At 43.8% G+C, this 25,892-nt stretch overlaps 1 protein-coding gene across 1 annotated transcript in view; it reads left to right on the top strand.

The window, feature by feature from the left end:
• samd12 (sterile alpha motif domain containing 12) overlaps nucleotides 1–24,339 on the top strand; it is a 38,460-nt gene extending 14,121 nt beyond the window's left edge. Inside the window, exons 2-6 of the mRNA XM_053446114.1 lie at nucleotides 471–706; nucleotides 9,762–9,891; nucleotides 21,944–22,084; nucleotides 23,613–23,629; nucleotides 23,662–24,339. Coding sequence (XP_053302089.1) covers nucleotides 471–706; nucleotides 9,762–9,891; nucleotides 21,944–22,084; nucleotides 23,613–23,629; nucleotides 23,662–23,829 — 692 coding nt within the window. The 3' untranslated portion in view covers nucleotides 23,830–24,339. The remainder of the gene's footprint in view (nucleotides 1–470; nucleotides 707–9,761; nucleotides 9,892–21,943; nucleotides 22,085–23,612; nucleotides 23,630–23,661) is intronic.
• The last annotated feature ends 1,553 nt before the right edge of the window (nucleotides 24,340–25,892 follow it).

Below are 25,892 nucleotides of genomic sequence, written 5' to 3'. Positions count from 1 at the left end.
TTAAATATTATTTGCAAATAACATATGAAACATTCTCTGGGATTTGTGTCGTTTTGAATCGAGAAGCAGCTTCAATGTGAAATCAGCCATCATTTATCTGTATTTGCTGCCATCTAGTGGAATTTTAGCAGTAGAGCATTCAGTGTGGAGAATTCCTTCAGTTCAGAAACATGCTATTATAAAACTAGAATGAATAATCAATCCTTTAAAACTATAAATGTGAAACCATTAACCATCCGATAAGCAAAAAGTACTGATATTTAAACATTTCTACAGAAACATTTAACTTCTACATGACCTACAACCTAATTTACCAGTTTTTAATGTTAATTCAAAATAATAGATTGGGACACAATAAAGGTAAATTTACCAAGCCCTGATTTATTTATACCATAATGAAAAATACTTGCATCTCCCCTTATCTTTCTCTCATCAAGTTATTTATGTTTTTTTCCATTTCCCTCTCACAGCTGTTCACTGCAACCTGAGCCAGAATGGCATCGACCACCAGATGTGCCCGGAGGACGTGACCTCACAGCTGGAGGGAGAGGAGGAGTCGGTGGACGGGGGGGCCGTGCTGCTGGACGACGACAGCCCGATCTACCAGGATGTCAGCCCGATCTACCAGGATGTCAGCCCCCCCATGTACCAGCGCCGCTCACCGCCACACCGCTCTGTGTCCGAGTCCGAGCTGACCCGGGTAAGAGCTGCTCACTGACCCAAGATCAGGGATGGAGATAGAGTTTACGTCTGTGCTGTTCAGGGTTTCCAGTATAAAATAAAATAATATCGGAACTTGGACAATTCATATCTAGGCTTCTTTTTAGTTTTTATTGGCAACTAGGAAAAATTGATAATTCTCTTGAAAAGTTGATCCTTTCAACCGTCTTTTCACATGTGCCTCTGCATTATTTTATTTCGGGATCAATTCATATTTTTTATTCTAGGACTCGACAGCTCATAAGACAACTTTTGGAGACAATTGGAGTGTTACATTTGATATGAGTTTGACAGATGAGTTTGTAAGGGAAATATATATTTAAGGTATATTACTTTTATAATTCACTTCAATAAAAAACATGTCATTCGGTTGTGTAATTTAAGCAGTAGAGGCTGAATGTCTTTTCAATACATAAAGCCTAGGTTGTATCATAAAGTAACATCGTCTATAAAACACCTACATGAATATATATCAATCTGAAGTTTCAGTACAACAGTAAAAACTTTCTAAAACTGTCTAAACTGCACAAACTTTATTATCTAATCTTGATCCTGAATCATTCATCTTTTGGCCACTTGGGGGCAGCAGAACAATTTCTAAACAAAAAACATGTAGTCAAGATGATAATGAAGATGTTCTGGTGAAAACATAACAATGTTTGTAAACAGTTGTTTATTTACACATTTAGCAGATACGCAGCAAAGTTAGCGTTCAAGTTTAAACAGTTTGTTCTACTGACGGCTGAGTTCTGGCTCTGGAAGATAAATACTTCCTGATGTACATAGAGTTGTCTGTTGTGGTTGTGTACAATCAGTTCATTAGTATTCAGAGGAAAAACTGTAGTAAAACGTGAGGTTGTTGTGTGACGCTGAAAGAATAAGGAGGATCATTTCAATTTAGAATTGGAATACTTTGGTTTGTGACTAACACCTGTTCAAACTGATCCAGTCCAACAGGTTTCAACAGGTTAATACGCGTAACTGGGTTATATGTTGTGAATTTACAACTAATAAACATGTATAGTTTTGTTATTGCAGCCTCACGGAGCCATTTACCTGTTTGCACTGTGATGTTTCACCTCTTCACTGATTTGATTCTATTTGTGGTCAAATTACAGAAACATCTACACAAACGTCCTCGTTCTGACACAAAAGAAATAACACAAAACAATAATAACAAACTGACTAATCCCACAGTTTCCACACATCGACTTCTTCAGTTCAAACAAAGACTCAAACTGGGAATAAACAGTAAAACACGAGATGTTTGTTCCAGGCTCAGCTCTGCCTCAGTGGTTCTGATAATAGATCAAACAGCTCATCAGCATCACAGAATGAATTCCTCACTTCATATACAGAAATAGAATGTGGACAGTGGGAGGGGAATAGGACTGACACACACACACACACACACACACACGTACACACAGACACACACACACACACACACTTAAAGATAGCGTAGATGCTCCTCTACGTTAGCATGTGGTAGTTCTGAGGTGACAAGTATCTGTATCACACTATCTGCTGTGGTTTCATGATGTAACTATAGATCTCAGGGTTATTCTCTTTGAAGCAGACGTGTGAATTGCATTAGAGACCCGGAGGGAAGCAGTGTATCAGCGGCAGGAGCCTCGGTCTCAGCGTTGTGTGTCTGCGTTGTGTGTCTGCGTGGTGTGTCTGCGTTGTGTGTCTGCGTTGCACTTAAGAGGGAGACTTTCTCTCTCTGATAGATCAAGTGCATGAAGACTGTAATTGTATGAAAGTGTAATCCATCCTCAGTCCCGCGGCCTCGGGCCAGATAGTATTTATTAATGCTCCAGTTTAATTAAGTGCTCTGTGAGATGTTTGCTCTTAAATGATGAAGTCACGGGAACGGCAGCTTTTCTCTAACGTGGTAAAATGACACTGAGTCAGGTTGAAAGGGAAAATGTGAGGAATTAGAATAAAGTTCTGGATTTGATTGCAATGCTAACTTTGTTAGTTGTGATCGTAAAAAATGTGAATTTTGATATCCCAACATATCCCACACATTGACAAATATTTGGCACTTTGACATTTCTTCTTAAAGTCGCTCATTGAGAATGTTGACTCTTGACATTTCTAAATTATATTTCACTCATTTTATTTTGAGATAAACAAGTATCTGTAAAACTACAAGATCTAAAGATACACAGATCCATTGAGGGCTGATACTCGGGGGCCACTGCAGTACTTTTATTTCTTTACTTTGTGAAATATGAGCATGTTGTACTGATCCAGGATCCATTAATGTTCTCCATTGATGTGCTGCTCTCAGGTCAGATCATCAGTAAACATGATTTAAAGCATCATTGTGATGCTGACGGCTCAGTCACAGATTTGTCCTCAGATCCTCGTAGTTTTATTGATTGTTCATCTTATTGATTCTCTCATGTTGTCCAGTCCTGTTTATTCCAATTAAGTTAATTCCAAATATTAATTGATGTACACTAGGGTTGCACATAACATATTTATTACACATGTAGATTTCTGTATATTCTTTATATTGGTTTTACTCTCCTGCTTCACCTTCATTTTGTCCAAAATTATATAGAATTATTACTGGTTTGGAACTAGGAACCACATAAAATTAATTCTGGCCTCGCTGCATTGGCTTCCTGTCTGTTGTTATATGGATTTTAAGATTTTATTGATAACAATTTACAAAACCAAGCCCAGATTTGACTAACGATCTAAACTCATGAGCCTGGAGGCCATCGTAGATCCACTGATAGAGTGAATGGTAAATCTGCAACCCTAACCCTCAGGACTTTAACATCCAAACATTATATTTTTTTATTACATTTTATTGTCTAAACATTATATATAACATTATCCAACCGCTTCTGTAACTTTATTGTTGTTTGTTCAAATAAAGTGCTTCACAAATAAAGCGAATTATTATATTTTTCAACAAAACGGTAGAAAAGAATATTAAAATTATTAAAAATCTCACATTTTAAAGTTTCCCCATCAAGTGTGAAGTTAACTCATTAATGATGATTCAGCACATTTCACACCACCTTCTGGAACTTCATATTTCTACTATGAACTCCTGGTTCCCACCCAAAGAGCTTCAAGGCTGATCTCCCCTGTTGCATCAGGATCGCTGACTACGACAAAGATTTGATTTTCATGTCGAGCGTAATTTTTAATGATCCCTAAATTAGCTCCTAATAAACGCGAGAGCTGAACTAAACCCGGGGGCCTCGGTGCCCACCACACTTCAGGGCCCTTCAGCTCTTCACATCAGCAGTTAGGCTTCATTTTCAAATCTTGGATTAAAGCTGACTCCTGCGCTCGGATGGATTTTGCAATCAACGCCGCGGTTCAGCCATTTATTAAACATGAGGCATAAAGACATGGACAGCCTTAACATCCATAACGAATCAGCTCGTCTCCGCCATAATCAATATCAACCCCGAGGTGGATATATTTTTGTTTTGGTGCTTTATGGACCCCCGTCGAATCCCAAGGTCGCGACCCCTTGAGGGAAGAGGTCACGTGTTCTTTACTTTGATGTGTGCCAGAGGAACATCGGGGCGCCGCCTGTAAATCCAATTTCAAACAGAGGGCTCTTTATGAAAGGCTTATTAATTCAACCGGCATGGTGTGCTGATCTCTGGTCAGCCCCGTCCACAGCTCGGCCCCGTCCACACACACACACACACACACACTCACACTCACACTCACACACACACACACACACACACACACAGATGGACCTATCTCGTTTTCATCCCCCTGTTCCTGTATGTTACAGATTAATTAATACAGGAGAATTTTCATCTCCTTCCATCTCCGGCCAAGAGAAATAGAGCGAGGCCGAGGGAGAGACAGGAGCGAGAGAGGCCATGCCAGAGCTGTTAATTAGCCGAGTGGTGGAGACGGGGACAGGGACAGACGACACTGGGCTCCGGGTCTCAAACAGACTTTCACTCAGTCAACATGACACTAATGGCGGCGGAGGGCCCCCCCCCCCCCCCCTCGCTCCTCTCGATGCTCAGAGGTAGCAGTGTGGGCTCAGGACACTAGAGGGTGCTGTGTAACAACGAATGGTGTGATGTAAGCAGCTCCAGTATATTAGTGATCCACTGCTGCTCTGTAATATTTGTAGAATACATTGTGTGGGGGGGGGGGGTGTAACAAGAGTCGGGATTGAATTTCTGTGCAACACTTTAAGATTTCCTTTTACTTTAGCTCCCCGTGTTTAGCATTCATAAGCAGTATACACTCAGAGGCCAGTTTATTAGGTACAGCTTGTTAAATCTAATGCATTCTTGTTGAAATGGTTTTTTATAGAGATGCTGGTTCAACTGTATGATTGTTTGAAAGGCTTCAGCTTGTGATGCTCCTTTTTTTTATATATATATATGCATGGCTGAGAGGTGTAAACCCACCCTCACTGATTTGAAACACAATAGAGGCTGGGGGATTATTTTCATTTTTCTACTTTTAAAGACTGAGTTTTGCTCTCGAGTGAAAGTTGGTGATTCAAATATGTCTTATTGGACAAAACCATAAAGACGTCCCTGCATCTGCTTGTCACTACTTATCCCTTCTTTATCACAATGTGATGTTTGTTCTCTCCTCCACCAACTTGTCGGAACAGGAAGGACAGTGTCTCTGTTTTCTGTTGTGCACTCAGGAAAAGATGAGATGGGACATTTGGATTTAGTTTTTTTTTTGTTTCCTGGTATTTGCATAGATGTGTTTTAAGATGCACCTCGTGTCTGAACCCTCCTGCAGAGGAAACCATATTGCATCGTGTGACTGACGGGTGTTTGTTGTTTTCAGCGGTCTTTCCTTTTTGATTGACTGACTGTTAAAACATCACGTTGGGATTCACCTGCGTGTGTTGTTAAAAAGAATAAAAACCAACATGGAGAGAGAGGGAGGGAAAAACGAGACGTGTCTGGCTCACCACTCTTTCTCACCTGCGCCCATGAAGTTGTGTTTTTGTGTGTTTGTGTGTTTGTGTGTCTGTCAGTGATCCTCGGTGCTCGACTGTTTCCAGCTGTTGAAATGCAAACAGTCAAAAGGATTTTTTTTATTCTTAATACCCAGACGTTCACACAAGAAAGCAGCATTTTACACTTTTTCCAAACATCTGAAAAAAAGCTAAAGTTCAAAAACTCCACTTCACTAACTCGATTGTCTCATAAAATATACATCACACCTTTAGTCTCTTTGAAATAACGTTGTTAACTCTGAGTTTACCCTCGATGTTCCTCACGCACTCGGCAGCGCGACGTCTCAACTCGTTGTTTTTTCTCGAGCTGAAGAAAAGAGAAATGAGATTCTGTTGTTTTTTGATCTCAGCTGCGTTTGAGAACATCTCGTAATGAAGGCGGCTCCGCGGCTGTAATGTGATTCGCTCTGGAGCTGCAGCTCAATGCAGTTTTAGTTTCTTGTTTTGCATTTGCACACTTGATGACCTCTGCCCACTTCTTGTGTCCGGGGGAAATGTCCGAGGTTGAGGTCAAACATTTTTGGTGACTCACAAAACTCTGAAAAAACTAAAGGAATCTCTGCAGCCGGTGAAAATCGAAATACAGCGACAAAACAAAACAATGTCTTTAAATCTGCTGCTTTACTTAACATTTTTTAATTGAGTGTAAAAAGCCGTTTGACCCGACAATCAGCTCCACGATCTCCGATGCCAAAATGAAAACCATGAGGACGGGGGGAGGGGGGGGGGGGGGGGGGGGGGGGGGGGGGGGGCGTTGTACTTCTCCTCCTGCCAAGTTCACACACTCTGACACATGGTGTTTGTCTCCCTGACGCCTCCCAGTGCTCTTCTACTCCCAGTTCCTCTTTTCTCCCGTATTTCCAGCAAACGGCATTATTGCTTTAATCTTGATTAATTCAGCCGAGTACAATCATACTGGATCTTTAAACTCTTCCCAGTATAATAAGTACAATTACATGCTTCATTATGTATGTAATGGTTTGTTGTCCACCGTTGGTCGTTAATGTGCTGGATGTTTATTTCAGACTGGTGCTTGTTGCTTTCGTTCGTGCACACCCCCCCCCCCCCCCCCATCACCCCACCCCCCCGAAGGCTTCCTTCTTTGTCTTTAATTTTTGAGGTTGTCCTTGCTCCGTTGCCATGGTAACGTGGAGAACACCGCGAGCTGCACTGGGCTTTCAGATATCAATTAAAGCCAAGGACACAACCAACATGTGTTGGCTCATGTGGAAAAGGATTTGTTTTTGTGTGTGTGTGTGTGTGTGTGTGTGTGTGTTTGCATACATTGTATTCATACAGTGTAGGTGTATAAGTGCCTGTGCTGCACGTGTGGTTGTGTGTGTCCGTGTGTGTGTGTGTGTGTGTGTGTGTGTGTGTGTGTGTGTGTGTGTGTGCGTGTGCGCCTGCTCCCAGATGTATTCCACTTAGAAAATAAAGGCGGCTTCTTCTTCTCTCACCCCGCCGCTGTCACTCAAAATCTCTAATTGGCCCGGAGTCTATGTGGAGCGCGGCTCTTTGAGAAGGATTGTTCTCCCGTTCTCCCCCCCCCCCCCCCCCCACTCTGCTGTTCCACTCTCCATCCTCTCTGGCTCCGCAGCCAGGCAGGAAGCCACCGGCTCTCACCTATCGCACCGGGAACACAGCTACCGGGCTAATTCGGTGCAGAATGTAAAACACAGATGTCCATTGACTCACAAATGTGGTTCGTAGGAAAATTAGAGGGTCTCCTGTGTCAACCTCTGCTGCATCCACTCCCCCTTCCTCTGCCTCATCTGTCAGTCCCGCCATTATTCACACTCACCTCTCTGCAGCAGACACTCCTCTCCTCCCTCCTCTCCTCCCTCTGTCCCTCCACTCCTTCCACACCCTGGCCCTCGCTCTCTCTCTCTGTCGCCTCGGGCTCCTAGTCGGGGTTAATTAGCATTGAGTGGAGCTGTGTTTAATGGTTAATGTGGTCTCTTCCTGTGATACGGCTGCCAGCGCTCCCTGCAGACTCAGCATCCATCCGCACAGGCTGCCAAGCAATCGCATTAAGAGCGGTGGCCTCGCCTCGCCCGCCGACCTGCCAGCTTTGGCTGTCTGTCACTTCTCCTACCTGCAGGGGGATTTCAGACCATATGCCCAAACAAGCAAGTACGTCTCCCCAATTTCTCTTTCTAACCACGATGGTGAGTGAGTGGGAAGGAGGCGCAGGAGGGAAGGAGGGGAGTGAGGTGTAGTACCTTTTTATAATAAGAAACAGGTGAGATGTATAGAGAGAGCGGGAGATGAAAGTTACAATATGTGGGGGGGGGGGGGGGGGGGGGGAGACAGACAATGTGATAGATCTGCCAGGGACAGAGGAGGATTGAATATGGGTGAGAGTTGTGCGATTAGGTGAGGGAGCAACGAGGCAGAGAAGAGGAGGCGCTGCCGTGTACCTGAGAGAGGGGAGCAGGGCGGCCATTGCTATGCCATTCCACGCTGCAGCGGGGGGGCAGGCTGGAGTGGAGTGGAGGGGAGTGGATGTGAAATTTGAATCACCCCTCTCTCTCTCTCTCTCTCTCTCTCTCTCTCTCTCTCTCTCTCTCTCTCTCTCTCTCTCTCTCTCTCTCTCTCTCTCTCTGTGTATTTGTAATTTCGGTCGCCCCTCAATCAAAATCAAAAGCATTACCAGCAGTTTCAAGAGCGACCCTTCAGCAGGCGGCTGCCAGACCACCTGCTGTGGAAGTGTTGCCAGAGCAATAGACATGTGTATATGTACACATCTGTATGTACTTTATATGTGTACAGTCAGATACTAATAGAACCGATTATTTCTGACCCCACAGTGGCCGAGCAAGTCTTGGATCAGCCTCTGTTTGTATCAGTATCTGTCATCGACTGTATATGTAGAACTTAAGCCAAAATATCCGACATATGCATTTGGAGCCAATCATGTCAATCATGACATTTGACCTTGTTTTTATCGCATCGATAACTAAAAACCAAACTGTGACCTAAAATGAGTGTATTTAACGTGCATGTTTACTTTTTGCCTGGTGCAAACCCTATAACTAACATGGAGGAGGCAGTGTTTACTCTAGTTGTCCCCTGACTTGTCATCTTGTGCCAGCATGAGGTGGAAATTTGTTGTTTTGACGGAAATGTTGCAACAACCATTAAATCTTTACCCTGGACTCTCTCTCTCTTCTCTTTTTATATCTTTTGCAGTTGTCAAAGTTTTGCAAAGATGTCGTTTTTGCAAAGACGTTTTTTCTAGTTCTTATATTTTGTTGATTTTGAAATTAAATAAGTGCAAAACAACATCACTTGCTGTTGATTCTGAGGAAAATGTGCCAACAACAGTCCAGCGCTGCAGCAGGAAGACCTCGCCGATGCACTTCTCAGGCCTGAAGCATGTTTACAATGTAATTTAGTGAGAAAAACAGAATTGTAAACAACATCTTATTCATATTTAAAGCTTCCCAGGATACTTCAATGCTGGGAAGAGGCTGTGCACCATTAAACCAGAAATCATCATCCAAACAAACTTAAAAAACTGGAACAAAACTCCTCTTCTATCGCTCACAGGAAAAAACATATTGTTCACATCTCCTCCGCCGTCTGGTCCGGTTCAAATTCCTCTTCTGTTCTTTTTTCCTTCCTTTTAAACTCTTTGTCTTTTAATCAATACTTTTGAGAACATACTTTGTAAATTACAAAATGGATAAGGGATTAAATTTTACCCTTTAACTACATTCTGACAGATCGATTGATCTTTATAGGGGCAGCATGCAGGAGTAAAACTCTTCAGATTGTATAACTGTCTCTTTATTGACTATCCTGGAGTTTTTGTTATTTACATTATAACCAAGATTAAAACTTTATTGATCTTTTGAGAGTCAATGTCCTAGAGCAGCGAGTAAATATTACACAACACAATCAGCCTGATGGAGGAATCCAGGCCCCAGAAAGGTGTCACATGACTTCACTCTGGCCAATCGGTGGTAAAACACATGTTAAAACGACATTTGATCAGTTAGTGTCTGTGAGTGTTTCAGAATTGTGATGTTTGTCTGTTTTGCAGCCGGGGTACGTGAAGCTGTCCAAGCCCGTGGCCCTGTGGACCCAACAGGACGTGTGCAAGTGGCTGAAGAAGCATTGTCCCAATCAGCACCAGATCTACAGCGACTCCTTCACACAGCACGACATCACAGGTGAGTTTCGGGTCTTTGAAACAACCGGAGATAAGAGTTTATGTCTGAAAACAGCCCGAGGTTCAGTATCTGCGTCTTAATCAGGTCCATTACTTTCCTTTAGACACGAGTTTACAAAACCCCACAACTTTGACAACCATAATTTTCAAATCAAGTTTGCAGGAAAAAAAGTAAATCGTCTCTTTCATCCAACTCTCCCGCCATTTATTCTCGTCTTGATTTCATTCTGCTCCCACGGCCGCCTGTGGTCCTGCCACCCCCCCCCCCCCCCCCCCAGTGTCGGCATTTCCACTTGCAACAGTCGCCACGTCAATCACTCCCCTAACGAGGCTCCTCAAGGTCACCTCCACGCCGCTCTCCGCATAGCAACAGACGACCATTAATTGGCGTGCACTCAGTCTCTCGGTTCACGACTGATCGTATTAATATGTTTATCTGTCGCTGTCGTGGATCCTCCTCGACTCGCCGACTGGCTGCCGGAGTTAAATCGTAAAGACTCTCACTCCCGTTTTACCCTTTGATGCATTTTGACTGTTATGCGTTTGCGCGGCGGGTTTCGGAGATTTAACATCGTCTGTTTAATGGAGTGAAAATATGAATCTCTGCAGCTCAACTCGCACATATTTCTCCTCTGCAGCTTCGGGGTCCGGGAGATGATCCACAGTTCATTGCATGTTTGGTGAACCTCTGCTTCACCAAGTAGAGGGAAAGTTTTATTTAGTTTCCTTCTCATTTGAGGTGAAGTGGAAGTTGTTGTGTCTTTGGCCTTCTTGATAACAAATCAATCACTTGAGGGACTAATCTAGATTGAACGTATTTTAGATTATAACGTAAATAATTTGTTACTTTGGCCACTAGGGGCTTCTCACTCCAAACACTAACGGAAGTGTTTGATGATGTCGCTAATCAGTGCAGGATCACAGGACTTGTTCCATAATCTCTTTGGATTGCTTGGTTCCCCCGTGTGTTTGTGCTTTACTGGGCGAGCGATGGATAAAGAACAGTGGAAGCTAAAAACAGCTAAGTGGCTAATTGGCCAAAAAGCTGCAGGCAAAGTGGATATGAAACAACCAAAGGCGACCTTGAATAAAATTGGAATTCTCTGGGTTTGAACATTGTTAGAAACTTTCTGGATAATATAAGTACACGAGTAAAACAAAACATAAAACAGATTTAGTTGTTTATTAACATTATGTCTTTAAAACACCGCTAACGACCCTCCTCTTATTATATCTGTGCAGAGTTTATCTCATAAGAGAGAAATCATGTCAGGTGCAGTCATCCAGTCGTTCCTCAGGTGGAATTTCTCATGAGGTTCACATCTGATTAACTAAAATTAATCTAACTTTAAGATTAAATCCCTCAGTGTTGCTGACAAGCCTAATGCATTCACTTAAAGTCTGTAAATAAATTACATTTTCTCTTATTAGTCTTTCAGTAATTAAAACATTAAAAGTTGCCTTCCTAATGATGCATTAACTTAATGACCTGTGTTTGTTATTGAGCTGTAATGATTTTTTTCCCGGCGTCCTGCAGGAGAGGAAGGGGTTAACTCAAATATGCGATGCACATACTGTACTCGCACACGCTGCCCTACTGGCACAATTAGGAGATAATGACATGCGCAAAAAACCTGCAAGTAATTCAGTTTGTCTTCACATCGAGCGTAATTAACAGAACCCAATTAAAAGAGGCCAGGCCACACCAATTTGGCTCACAAGGCAATTTGCATCCCAATCAATCTGAAATATTATGTAGATATTCTTCTTTTTTTCCCCGTTCCTGCGGTTTATTAGACTAAACAAGTGTGTGGGGGGGGGAACAAACGATGAATGGAAATTTGTTGTGGGGAACAAGTGTGTAGACAAACAAACCGGGATGAAAACATCTATTTGTGCAGCGTGTTGTCGTACAGCAGCTGTGACCCTGGAACATCGGTACCCGTACGTTCATGTGCGTCCACATATGTGTCTGATTCTCTTTTGGTTTCCTATCATTGGACGTTCCAGAGTTTAACGGCTTCGGCTGTCTTCTCTGTCCACAACCGACTCCTCATCCCCCTTTCAGCTGCCAGCGGTGCTCAATCTCACTTGTCTTGGCACCGTAGTCGTCCCCTTCATAAAGTAGCAAATACTCTCTTTTCCAGATCATAATTCAAACAGACATTTGTGTCCTCCCCTCCCCTGACATAAAACAGTGGCGAGGGGGGGGGGGAGCATTTTACTGCGTATCAGGGCGAGTGCATCGTCTTAACGTTGAATGACTTCAGTATGCAGCAGCTGCCTCCCTGCAAGGCGCCTGTAACCTCGGCCAAAGAAATCAATGTTTCTCATCCTCCTCCCTGCAGCCTCTGCTGCCAAGAAACCCGGTCCTCCTCTCGGTCCTCACCTCCCACCCCCAACAGAGGGCCGCGCCAAATCTCACTTTAACACTCAGATGTCATTAAAAATGCATTAAAGCATAATTAGATATTAGTCCCTAATCTGTCGTAATTACCAGGACAAAGCTCTTTTGGTGAGAGAACAGCTCAAACACACACTTTTCTGACACTGAGATGTCTTCGGCACAAAAGGTGCGATGACAGAGGTCGTGAAAAGCGGGAGGGAGGTAAGAGGAGAAAAAGTGTGAGTCGTGATTAAGTTATATATCTTCTGTCAGATAAGACCATTACATCACATTGTTGAAATCCAGAGTCTCTGAAAAACTCACAAAGGCAGAATTAGATGCAGCTGTAGAGTTTGGCTACAGAGAACTGGGGGGGGGGGCACAGTTATAAAACAAGTAAAAATGTGAACGCTGATGTTTTTCTATTAACATCTTTAAGTGAAACATTAGGAATAGATCAATACGTTTCAGAACTACACATGGACACCGGATGGACCCCATATGAAACAATAGGGTTGATGGACACGATCATAAATAGAAATTCAAAAAAACTATAAGTAAAGTGTAAACACAAAAACAACAAAACATATGGACATTAAAAGAAAAACTTTCATATCTGTAAACATAAACCCTGACACAGATTAACTACAAACAACTTAATGTTTTTGCATTAAATTGTCGTCCTTTTGTGTTGCTTTGAAGTTGTTTGTTGTGTTGTGTTTCTTTGTTGTTCTCTGCGTCGCTTTAGGGATCTTTGTTGGTCGTTTGATTGACTTCACAACAAGTCAATTTCTCCAGGGGGGGGGGGGGCTGTGCCACCTCTGGCCACCCTCCGGCTTCGCCCCTGGCTGCATAATTAACAAATAGGTTTGATAAATAGATTAAAGAAACTGGGACTGCAGCATGAATTCAGTGTTTCCTGCTTCTACAGCCACATGAACAGATGTAGATTATCTGTAGAAGCTGAAAAGACAAAAGAAATAAGTAGTTATAATATAACAATAATGTTTAAATGGAATGCTTCTCTATAGACAGGTCTTTATGTACCTGTGTGAAAGTAGATGTGTGTGTAACGGCGGAAGTGGGACTTAAATGTTTCTCCCTCCGTCCATCGGTGAAACTGTTTTCTCTCTCGCAGGAGAACTCGGAAGAATGAATAACCGGCCTCATAATATCCACTGATGTATGGTGTCATAAGCCCTAATCCTGAATAATTAATAGCCTGTAATATTAGCAGTTTAATGAAGAGTCTCCAGAAGCTCCCACTGTATCAATTCACTCCTTCTAAAGGTCTGTGTTCGACTCCCTCTGTCTCTGGATCCATCATCTCTCCTCTTTAAAATCACAGCGGCCCGAGCGGCGACAGGTCGAGATCCCCTCGGCCACTGGAAGGTCTCACTCCGGGGACAACATGTACATTCGATCGGCCGCAGAAAAGGGACATAACTTGACGGTGGCTGTTTTTAAAAAACCAGACCAGGACAAAGAGAAACAAGGCCTAAACAGTTCGTGAGTGATGAGGCAATGAATTCTGCAGGCACCAGACTGCTGTCATAAAATCGCTGCTGTGTAATGGAGGAAGAGGCGTCGGATAAACGAGACAAAGGGACTAACACGGCCTGGAATCAACTCTCGGGCCACTAAACGGCTCCGCTGGCGCCCATTGTTTTGAGTTAATTTCCAAAAGAGAAATCTGAGCCGCTCGATGGTGATGAGCTGTTTTCGTGGTGGGGGGGGGGGGGGGGGTGGAATATCATCCGCTGACAGAGGGAGTTGTGCTTAATGATGCCATTGGCAAGGTGATTATATAAGAATGTGTGATATAAAATTAACCACTGTTCCTCCGATTAGCTGTTTAAAAAACGTCCTTGTTTTTTTCCATGTGGAGAGTTTGGAAGTTAATCTTCAGAGAGAGTGAGAGACTCACAGAGTGGAGGAGCTGCACAAAGACGTATGGTTGTGATTCTATATAATGTAAACACTCATTGGGGGGGGGGGGGGGGGGGCTGCAGGAGGTAGAGCGGGTCGTACACTCACCAGAAAGGTCGGTGGTTTGATCCCCGGCTCCTCCTTTCAACTTGGGCAAGACACTTTGCGTAATCTCGCTGACAATTAAGCAAACAAACCAACAAATAAGACGAGGGATGTTTTTGTTTTTGTTTACGTTTTATTGGAGGTGGATTCAAGGTGCTGTACAGGGAAATAAAAATTAAAAAAAACAACACAAGAGACTAAATTAAAAGGAAACAAACAAAAAATGTGAAAGCAGCAAATTAAAACAAAGTTCCAAGCAAAACAAACGGGATAAAAAGATGAATGGATCAATGGACTTAACTGGGACATTTAGCTGCGGCTTGGCGAAGGTAACAAGTGAGGACAAATAGAATGATGATGATGATAGAAAGGACATTTATTTGAAGAGAATCTCTTTGATTCACCAGTAGGCTGAGGAAGGAGAAGCTCTGACCAGGCAGAACCTCGGTGAAGCCCAAAGTCTTGTGTGCATATTTATTTATTTTTGCAGTTTTATCTCTGCTGCTGCTTCTGTTTCCTTCTTCACGACTTTAATCTTTACAAACGACATTCAGAGCCGGAGCAGCATGGTTTGTTAAACCCGTACAAAGGCTGAGATTTATGATTTATTACGGGGGGCTGGGCAATATGTTTGAAATCAATATCATGTATGTGAAATATGACTTAAGGTATGTCACCTGGCAAAGCCTCAGGGGGGTAAGGGAGTGTGGGGGGGGGGGCACAGTGAGGCATCTTTATTCTTATATCGTCTCAACGCAGACTGTTTTACATGTGGTAAATAAAAGCAGTTCATCATTTAAAGACACAATATATAGAGGAATAAAATCCACTAAGAAAAAAAGCAAAATCCCATCAATCAGCCGCACAGGAGAACAGAGGTTTTATGCAGGATTTTTCCTAGAAAACAATCTCAAGCTAAAGTTATGCAGAAGTAATCCCCCTCAATCATCACTTACCGGCCCACGAGAGGAGAGAGTTTATCTGCAGAGACCGGCCCTCTGCCCGGGGTTGTATTCTGTCTCTCTTTTCAGGATGTTTGTGAGCTGCAGGAATTAACATTTTCTAACATCTATGATATTCTCTTAATTCCCTCTCTAGATTGCTCTCTCCTCATTTAGTGGAGGAGGAGGAGTGCTATAAACTTCCACTATCACAACTTCCTGGTTGTGTAGGGGGCGCTAGCGAGGTAGCACGCTGCAGCCAAGTGCAATCAACTGTGAGCTGCAGCTTTGAAGCCTCCAGTTTAGTAACCATATTTGGTGTAGCAAGGGGAGGAGCCTGACTGGATCTCGAGGACAGTGCACGCCCACCTACACCTGAGACCTGCACCCATTGGACGGTACTAGCTGTCAGTCACATCCATGCCCCAATGCAAACAGAGCTTAATCATCTATTCGACTCTATATGACGATAATTTAAAAAATTAAACATCGTGATTCTGTTGAAAGATACAAAAATATGTTTTAATACCATGACGGTTGTGTTACATGATCAAATGAAGGTTTGCACGACAGTTTCATTGCTATCAAATCAACTCTGTTCATTAAATCCTTGTGATTTCCTCCACATGTCAAGATAAAATAACTTTCTGTATTTCACAGTCAGTCGACCTCGTAAAGTAACCATGGAAATCTGTGGTCGTTAGACTCAGAGCAGCCAGTTAGCTCCCCAGTAAACTGTCTCTCTGTTCCCAGTGCCAGTGATCCGGCTGCAGGTCGCTGGCTGCGGCTAACCAGCAGAGGTGTGGTGTAATGATCGGCACACGGAAATAGATCAGCGGCGGTGAAATCAGCATGAGGCGGCCGCTGCTGCGACAAGTCGAGAGTCGAGGCAGCTTATTATCCGTGTGGGTGTGTGTCTGTGTGTGTGTGTGTGCGTTTGTGTCTCTCCACGACCAGCATCGTTACTTATACACTGAACCCCGTCCTCTCTCTGGGATCATAACCCGGCCTCCTCCTGCAGTAAGGAACAGCATTAGCATTGGATCACAGGTGCCGGGTGGCGGCAGTAGCCTCTTTAGCCCGCGGGGCTACAAGCAACTCTGTGACTGGGACAATCAGCCGCCATTTACTTGAAGGACTTCAAGCTGTGCAGCACCACAGTGCAGACCCGTGAAGGAATCGGCCCTGTGCTGTTGTGTAGCTGTGTTTTGTCATCGCCAGCAAACTGCATCCACTGTTATCTTGCTTTTCTTTCTTGAAAGGGAGGGAGGGGGGGGGGGGGGGGGGTCCTATTGCACATGGCAGCAAGAAGCACACCGACTAAATCCAGCCGCCTGCACTCGCATTCCTGGTTCTCCCGTGTTTGACAGAGTGTGATGCAGGTTTGGACTTCAGTTTGCCAGACGCAGCTCGGTGACATTCATCCCCAGAGGCGGAGGTATTGAGAATTTACCTGAAGAGAAGTGGAATGCATTCGTGCACCAGAATAAAACCGGCTGCCAAAACACGTCGGGGGCCGGGAAATAGCATTTGAGAAGTCTGAGGCAGAGGAGGGTTCATTCTCTGATGCCTCTCTGCCCCACGCAGCCATAAGTAGCATGGCATTCCAGCACCACCTGCACAATGAAGCAAATTCCTGCAGGAGCTGTGTCTGTGTACCATTATGTCAGATTGGTGTGTGTGTGTGTGTTGTGCGTGCGTGTCTGTGTGCGTACAGTTGCAGTTTAAGCTCCCATTCATCAAAGCCGTGGTTGACTGTGCCAGGCTATTGCTGCAGATTAATCTCAGCCACCGCTTATTAATCTACTTCCCAGGGACGACGTGTTTGTGTTTGTGCGCACGTCAGAGTGTGTTTACGTGAAAGTACGTGTGTATAACACGTGTGCTCCTATTTTGGTTTGTGTGTAAAACCACATTCGGTACAAGCTTACAGGTAACGGGAGAAATACTGCGAGTACAGTGGAAGCAGGAGCAGCTCGTCTCTCAGGCTGGAGGAGGGGGAAGAAATTATTTACCTCATTCCAGGAGGGCTGATAAGTAATGGTGGTCCAGCTCTCTGAATGGGCGAGTGAGAGTGGAGGAGTGAGATAGGAGGGAAGCAGGGAAGGAGTGTACATTCACACTCTATAAACAGGCATGTAGTGTTGGTTTGTTCTATGTAGAAAACAACAAATACACAAAAAAAATCTGCTTAACTAAGAAAAGCATCCACACATATCATCTCTTCATGTTAATGACGTATAGAAAGAGTAGAGTCGGGGGTTTGAACACTGTACGTGACCATGTGGCCCTCCGCTCAACCATAGATCCTGATCCTAGTCGATGCTCAGCAACACAAACTCATCACGTGCCTCTTAAAATATGAAACACTGCAGCCGGCAGCATTGATTTTACACATGGACGACGCATCTCCACTTCCAGCTGTACAGAAATTGTGGTAAGATATTTCTAGCTGGTGACGCCACTTGAAACCAGATTCTGTGTAAAGGGCGATCAGGGGGGAGCTCGATGCACACACACGACCGATTGAGAGTTCTTCTCAGCTTTCAATCTTGTTGTTTCATCCTGTTTTTACAGCATCAACAAAGTAATTAAAGATAAGATATAACTTCAAAACAAGTCAATTTCTCCAGGGGGGGGGGGGCTGTGCCACCTCTGGCCACCCTCCGGCTTCGCCCCTGGCTGCATAATTAACAAATAGGTTTGATAAATAGATTAAAGAAACTGGGACTGCAGCGTAATTAAAGATAAGATATAACTTTAATATCCCTGAAGGAAATTCTTCCAGAGGTTCCACAACAATAGGTCACCAGATGATCAGGAGCAAAAACAAAACAATGTGACACTTTTGAGAGTTATGACATCGTCCATCTTTATAAACAGGTTTGTCTCGGGGAAACACAGGTTGATCGAAAACGCTCAAAGTTTCTCCTTTTCCTGAATTTGTCTCTGTAGATTCTGGCTGCGGTGCCCCCTACAGTGCTGGAGAGAAATGGCACGGCTCAGGCCTGTAGGGGATTAATTTAGTTCCCTCCAGCTGAGAGAGGAGCAGAACTTGGCGTCACAGTGAGAGAGTGTCATGTGTATGTTTTGGGTCAATAGTTATCTCTATCTAGTTTCTTCTGAAAGAATCTCACCCTCACATCTATTTCCTCTTGACCAATTTCCTTCTTCTGTCCTTCCCCCCCTCGTCTTCCTCCTCCTCTTCCTCCTCTTCCTCCTCTTCCTCCTCCTCTCCTCGCGGCCACGCTACACTGCTCACTGGATTAATTGTGGTTTGAAAAAATTCCCAGCTGAGAGTGTCTGTTGACGCCAGTCACTCAGAGCTGCAGGGTGAAGACAGTGAGAGCTTAGCCTCCGATCAGAATCCGCTCCTCCCTGCTGAAGCTGCCTCGCCGGGCGGAAGGAGCAGAGCGCTGGCAGCCGCCACAGAGAACTGGCAGATTGCTCCGAGTCACCGAGCTCCTCGTGTTCCAGGCGTCCACGAGATCTCCACCTGCCCGAGTTTATACACTTACAAGTTTGTTAGAAGACGACAGGACGGATTTATTTAGAATCTAAATAGAAGCTTTAGTGAATCAATCAATGTGAAAGTCCTTCTAATGATCAGTTCTGAAACCTAACTGGAAGGTCTCACGGACCCTGGGGTTGCTGAGTCATCCAACACTTTAATTATAGTTTCAAATGCATTTTTAAAACCCAGTTGAAATCTGAGTTGTCAGTGTCCACACTTTTTTGGGAAAGAAATACAATCAATAACTAATAATACACATCCAGAGACATGCTATCAGCCCACTGGAGCATTCCTCTCTATGTTATAGATGTTGCCAGATGTTTTTTCCCATTTCAACAAGCCCAGATACCTTTTTGTTTATTATATTTACTTATTTAAGACCCCCCCCCCCCCTCCCCCCCGCCATCCACCACGTTTGAAATATTCAGCATCAGCATGTTTTTGCAGAAACCTGCTGAGTCATCAGCAGCTCCTGCTCTTAGTGTTGTTTACTTCCAGCTTTATGCAAACAGACGGTTGAGTTGTGACATCGGCAAATAAAACATGAGTCTGTGATTTGAATCCTGTCGTAAAGAGTAAATTCACTTGGGAAGTCACAAAGTACACAAACTGTAACAAACACACAACACGCTGAACTAATGACATCAAAGGTGTAAAGAGAAAATTACACGTTATCTTATTAAGAAGTAAAAGTATTCTTCAACCTGGGCTTTGTGTTTTATAAATGTGGATGTGGAAATTAAAGATACTTACAAAAACCTTTGGAATCAGCCATAAACCAAATTTTAATATGATTTATACGTGTTATTGCTGTTAACTGTAATTTAAAGGTTAAATCTCTGGAACTAAAGAGACTTTAGCACATTCTGAAAATAAATGAAAAATATTTGAAGGACAAAAATTCCAATTATGTCTCAAACATGTGAATATCTTCATAAATAACCCCTAAAGGTTTTTTTTGTGTGTTTCAAATAAACATGAGCGATGATGGTGTCTGATCCGTCTGTTTGTCTCCTGGTTATGGAGACATGTTCTTGTTTGTCCCATTATTCAAGACAGACGTCCCTGAGGCAGAGACACGGAGAACCTCTGTTTCCATGCAGATCTATCTTTGGTTACACGGCGAGGTGCCACGCGACGCTTACTTCAATATTTATAGACTCATAACGGCATAACTTTATGTGCACGTCGTTTTTTTCTCTCCTGTCAATTTGTACGTCTCCCTCTTCTCCCCAACTTCCCGCCCTCTGCCCCGCCTTTGATTCATTAGTCCACTTTCTCTTTCCACCTCGCTAATCTTTGTCTCTCCATCTCCCTCGTTTAATATGCTCCCCTCTCTTCTGAGCTTTTATGAGTCCACTTAGCTCCCCAGTGTTTATGAACAGTAATGGGTACTCTGAGCGCCATTTTGCTTCCAAGCCTCCTCTCCACGTTTTGGCGTTTGAGCCCTCATCTGGCTTCGGGAGAAAACAGTTCGAAACACAGTCGACGTTACACCACTAAAACTGATCTTTTGTGCCGCGGTGGTAAAGCGGTATTGTGGGTCTCAGCTCGTCCTAATGAGCTCAGACAGATTGTCCGTACAAGTCCTGAGACGTGAAATGATCAATGTCTGTCTCTCTGTTGTTTGTTGTTGTGAAAAATCGTCATTGAAGAAGATCAAGAATCACCCGTGTGATGCTCTGGAATTCAATTCCACTCTCGTCAAACGAGGTCACATTTGTTTCTTTCAACGATCAGACTGTAAACTCACTGGACTGATCTTTATCTCGTCCGTCAGCCAATCAGAGACGGCTTCTTCTGCCATCGGGGGCAGAAGAGCAAAGGGAGCTGTCGGGGTCCGACCTAATGCCGAGTAATTACCCCCCGAGTAATCATCCTATCTATTTACCATCCCCCGATACAAAGGCACTCGTAACCAGCGTTAATAATTACACCACACTCCACTCGCGTTTTATCAGCAGCCCAAATCCTCCTCATAGAAACTGATTGAATGATTAAATTATGGATTTTTATACAAGGATTTGCAATTAAGGAAAGAGCTGTGAGGGAATTTGCTGGAGGGATCCGCTGAAATGATATTCATGTGTTTCAGAACAACGCTGAGCCTAATAGAAATCTCTCCGACACATCGGAGGCCACGTGACGAGCGAGGACTCATAAAACTTTGATTTTCTGTCACAAACAATGTTGCAGCCTTGAAGAGCTGCAGAATTCCCCTCTTGATGATTCATGCAGCTGTAATCCTGTGACCACATTTTGTTTGTGTGCGTTTCCTCAATCTGCTCCTCCGCTGACATGAATGCTTTATCTTTTAGAGTGTCTCCAGCAGTGCAGACAGAATCCCCTCTGCCTTCTGTCTCCTTCTGTCCCCTAACCTTCAGGCTACATCCACACTGCGACACTCTGGATTTTTAAAATGCATCTCTTACGCCCCGGCAGCCGCACTACTTTGGAGTTAGCGAGAAGTTTGGAGACACTGTCCACCCTCTCTTAGTTTGAAAACAACGAGACCCACATTCACTTCCTGTTGCAATAGCTGCTTTTCCACTAACATCTGGCTTTTGTCTGCATTTGGGAATGACTGCTATAACCATTACCTTCCCAGGTCAAGTACCTCTGCAGTAGTCACAGGTTGTTATGACCTCTGATCGGCAGTGATGGACACATGACGCCTGCAGGTCTAGAAGCTGACACAGCACCTTTTCCTGCGCAATGTTATGATGAGCATTGACCAGCCATGAACCTTTTTTTCATCCTATTTTTCATAAAATATAAATCAAAATGTGAGAAAACCTTTACTAAACCTGTATTTACCTGTTAATTTTGGTTCAATAAAATAACCCGTGCTCTTAATTTTCATAATTTTCACTTCTCGTTCACAGTAGATTCCTGTAACTTAAAAAGGAGCTTCGTTTTTACAGCAGCACACAGTTTCAGATCTGTTAGCATGGACGTGTATTGTTAGATATGGAGCTAACATATTTGTATTATGGATTCGAGATCCTACGAGATTGAACAAAACTTTTGAAATGATATTCGGGTTCAGATTTATGAGATATTTTACTCTGCACATGCCTGAAATCGGGTAAAAAAACATATCTCGGGTATGACAACAAAGTGCTGCCCATCCACGTGGCCTCATCCTTGTGTTTTTATATCTCCTCCCCCAATTTAGGGCGGGCTCTGATGAGATTGACGGACAGGAAGCTGGAGCGAATGGGCATCATGCAGGAAGCCCAGAGGCAGCACATCCTGCAGCAGGTCCTGCAGCTGCGCGTCCGGGAGGAAGTCAGGACCCTTCAGCTCCTCACACAAGGTAGATCCTCCAGCCCTGGAAACTCGCCGACACATTTCACACATCGAACATATAATCCTCTCGCACCACCGCGCAACACTTCAGGTTGTTGTTTTTTTCCCGAGCACAAGCTGTATCTGCATCCCTCCTGGGTGAAGATTATTCACAAGCAGACTGACATCTCACATCCTGATACATATTCAAATCATTTACTCTGCAGAATTTATGCACACGCCATCTGTAGCCATGGCAATCGCTGCGTGTTTCGAAGCCCGCAGGAAGTGATGACTCAAAACAGATTATGCAACAAGAGCCATGTACAAAAACTGTCTTTTTGGATATCGTTTAGTATAAAGTGATAAAACGTTAATATTACGAATTCTCAATATTTGGGGCCTCATTTATTTCTGACTGTCACACAGAGGCATAGAAATGTGCTTATTTCAGTAAAGTAAACAATAACGTATGTGAATTATGGATCAGAATCATAACCCCTATCTATTCTGACTGTGTGATATGCTTCAGCTTTCTATATATAATTTGCCTTCACACCCACAAAAGCATGTTTATATGTTTTTTACAGTCATCCCTCCTTTCTTTGCTTTTCCTATGAACTCTGCTCCCCCCCCCCCCCTTCCTTGGAGTTTCTCACTTTCTCACATCTTCTCTTCACTTTCTCCACAACACACTTCTCACTTCTCACGAGGCGTCATCTTGTTTCATAACAATACCCAAGCGCTGCTATCTTCCATCCTCGCCCGGCTTCCTCCTCACCCCGGTGATTCTCAGCTTCCCTCGTCTCTTCCTCTGCAACTCTAGCAGCCGCCCTCCTCCACCAGCGCCACCATCAGCTCTCTGCGTCACCACCACCACCAGCACCAGTCTGCCTACAGACTCTCAAACATGGCTTTGCAAATTCTAGAAATCTTTGTCTCCCCTTGAAATTCTTGGAAAACCATTGGGGTGTGATAAAGAAGCTTCTGTCCCCAGCGCTGGTCCGCGAGCAAGTGGAAAATGGAGAGTGTGAAGGAGAAAGTTTAGCTGAGTGATGACACTTTGCTCAGGGCGGCTCTCAACCTCCCATCCCTCTCCTCTCCTCTCCTCTCCTCTCCTCTCTTCTTTCCTCTCCTCTCCTCTCCTCTTCTCTCCCTCTCCCTCCTCCATATTGATGAAATGGGAAACGACAGCCCACCACCATGAGCGGGGACAGGCCACTGGCCTCAGCAGGACGCAGCCTATTACTGGAGCCCGTCTGCGTCCTCGGGGAGGACGGACAGAGGGACAGAAAAGAGTGAAATAGGGTTGATGGAGGGAATGTGCAAATGGATAAAAGATGTTGAACAGATGACAAGAAACAACTTCTTTTTATTATATTTTTATTCAGGGATTGAAAGCACATTGCTCACATGAATTAAATCAGATTCAATACCGGAAGGAATAACATTCGCTAAGAGAAGCTAGAGTTTTATAGAAATATATAAAATGTCATTTAATATTGATAGTTCCATGCATTATCATATCCGTTTTTTAAATTTCCTGTATCTACCAGCTACAGTATCTCTCGAGGTAAAGCGCGTGATGGGAATGGTGAGAAACAGAAAAAAGCAGGAGAAGGAAACAGAAGTATTTTAAGTCTCCTAAGCTGTCGCTTCTGGACATGCTTTTGGCAGGGAGAGAAAATATTGCGCGGCGAAGAGACGCTGGAGTATTTCTGGGCCCTGGACGCGCTTCCTCAAGCTGTTAGCTATAGGCGTATACAGCTGTAGGAGGCCGAGCCAGAGACGAGAGACAGAGAGAGAGAGAGAGAGAGGGAAACGAAGTGAAAAGGTGTCGGGCATGAGATGATGAAGCGAATAAAAAAGGGATGGTGAGAAGAGTGGGGAGAGGGAGTGGAGGGACGTGGGGTGTAGGTGACAAGAAGGTAGGATGCGAACAGAAGAGGAGAGGAGGAGGTGGTGATGAGACGGAAAGGGAAAGGGAGGGCGAGAGAGGGAAGGAGGTGAGAAAAAGGAAACCCTCCTCCGTCTGATGGAAGACAAATACTGCTCTGTATTCTCCATCAGGCCGTCCCCTTCCACTCCCGTTGTCTCGTTCTGTCTCTGTTGACTGTAAACAGCGAGTCCCCGCCCTCCGACGCCCCCTGTGGAACGAGGGAGAGAGAGAGGGATCGAGGGAGGGAGGCGGCGGGTGTAATTATTTTTCCTCCCGTGGCCGAGCAAACCTTAAAGGTTAATCACTGTCCATCCAGCTAATTCTGTCCCGGGTACGCCGCAGTAATCACAACACCTCTGCTCCCTCGGCCTTGTTCGCCTGAGCACTGTCCTCTGCAACGCTTCTCTTTATAGATAGCCGATGTCTCTTTATCTCTTTCTATAACCTAGGTCTATAAAAAGCACCTGCGTCCCTTGACTTTGCAGGATGCACCAGACCTTTTATTACAGACATCCTGGCCTTAGAGATGTGAGTTTCTTATTATAAAACAACATCAAAACCATTTTCTGCTCTTATTTGAAACTCTGACATTCTTCAGAATCAGAATTCTTTTAATTGCCAAGTGTGATTGCACATACAGGAAATTGCCTTGGTGTCGTTCGTTGGTGCACTGAACATAAAACAACAATATAAAAACAGCAATATAAAAACAACAATATGCTAAGATGCAGAGATTGGATATAGTGCCAATAATATATCAAGTATAAATTATGTGCTGGGGGGGCAGAGTCAGTGTGATGCAGGGGGCTTGTTTGTGAGCTCCACTGTCATGAGGGAAAATGGCTTTGAATCCTGCATGGCTTTTTTAAGATTTGCAATATATAAACAAATATCTATATTTATACACATTAACTGTAGATACACCAACCACATATTCTATAAGATATTGATCACGTTTACAGAAAAGGCTTAAATATGTTCAAATATGTAATAAATGCTCAGAGAGAAAACCAACCGAGTTTTCTGGAGTTTCCTGATTCTCAACTTGATGGAGATTCAGACTGAACAGCAGCTCCTGTCTCATCAATCCCGTGTTTTTCTTGTTAACGTCTCCGACTGAGACAGACGCGCTCGTTGCTCCGTTTATATTTAGCCCTAATATGTGTATCCATAGAAACTATGAAGATCTCTCTGCACCTGAGACCGACCATGTGGAGGTGAGGGAGACAAACGAGAGCTCTCCTCCCTAATGACTTCCCATTAACCCCCCTGACAGCTTTTAAAAAAGTCTTGATTGTGAGACAATGGTAAACAGCCAGTGAGAATGTTGTAATTATTGTATTTTTTAGATAACGACATTTAACCACGGTTCAGTGTGAAACCTCTAGAAACGGCTCCGGCTGTCTCAGAATTAACTTTAATACAAAGATTGGACGCCGTCTCAAACTCCTGTATTCAATTTCATGCTTTAAAACCATTTCAGAATTTTCAATAACAGCCCCCGTGCCAGTAAATATGCTATTACTGGCTTGTGAAATCATCACTCTTAAGAGAAACTTGAATTACACAGCTAACGGAGCTCGATGAAAGTGGTTTTTCTGACGGTGCGGTGCTAATCTGTGGACGTGGACACCAGGCGTCTCGTTCAACACTGAAGAAGACGGAGACAACTTAGTTAGAAATTAGACAGAGACGCTTCCATCTGTGCTTATTGTCCAGAATTATTACTTTTGTTGGGAAGTTGTTGAGAAGTTTGTTTGCCTCCATATTTTCGGTGGTTTACAGAGATTGTCCTTGTGTTAATGTTTCCAGCTTCTCACTTTGAAATAGAGACGTTGTGTTAGATCCTCTCAAAAGTAATTAATCGGAGGTTTTGAGACTAAAGTCTTAATCTTTG

This window comes from Pleuronectes platessa, chromosome 18 (assembly GCF_947347685.1).
Source record: "Pleuronectes platessa chromosome 18, fPlePla1.1, whole genome shotgun sequence".
Classification (NCBI taxonomy): Eukaryota; Metazoa; Chordata; class Actinopteri; order Pleuronectiformes; family Pleuronectidae; genus Pleuronectes; species Pleuronectes platessa.
This window is presented reverse-complemented; position numbering and strand designations above follow the sequence as displayed.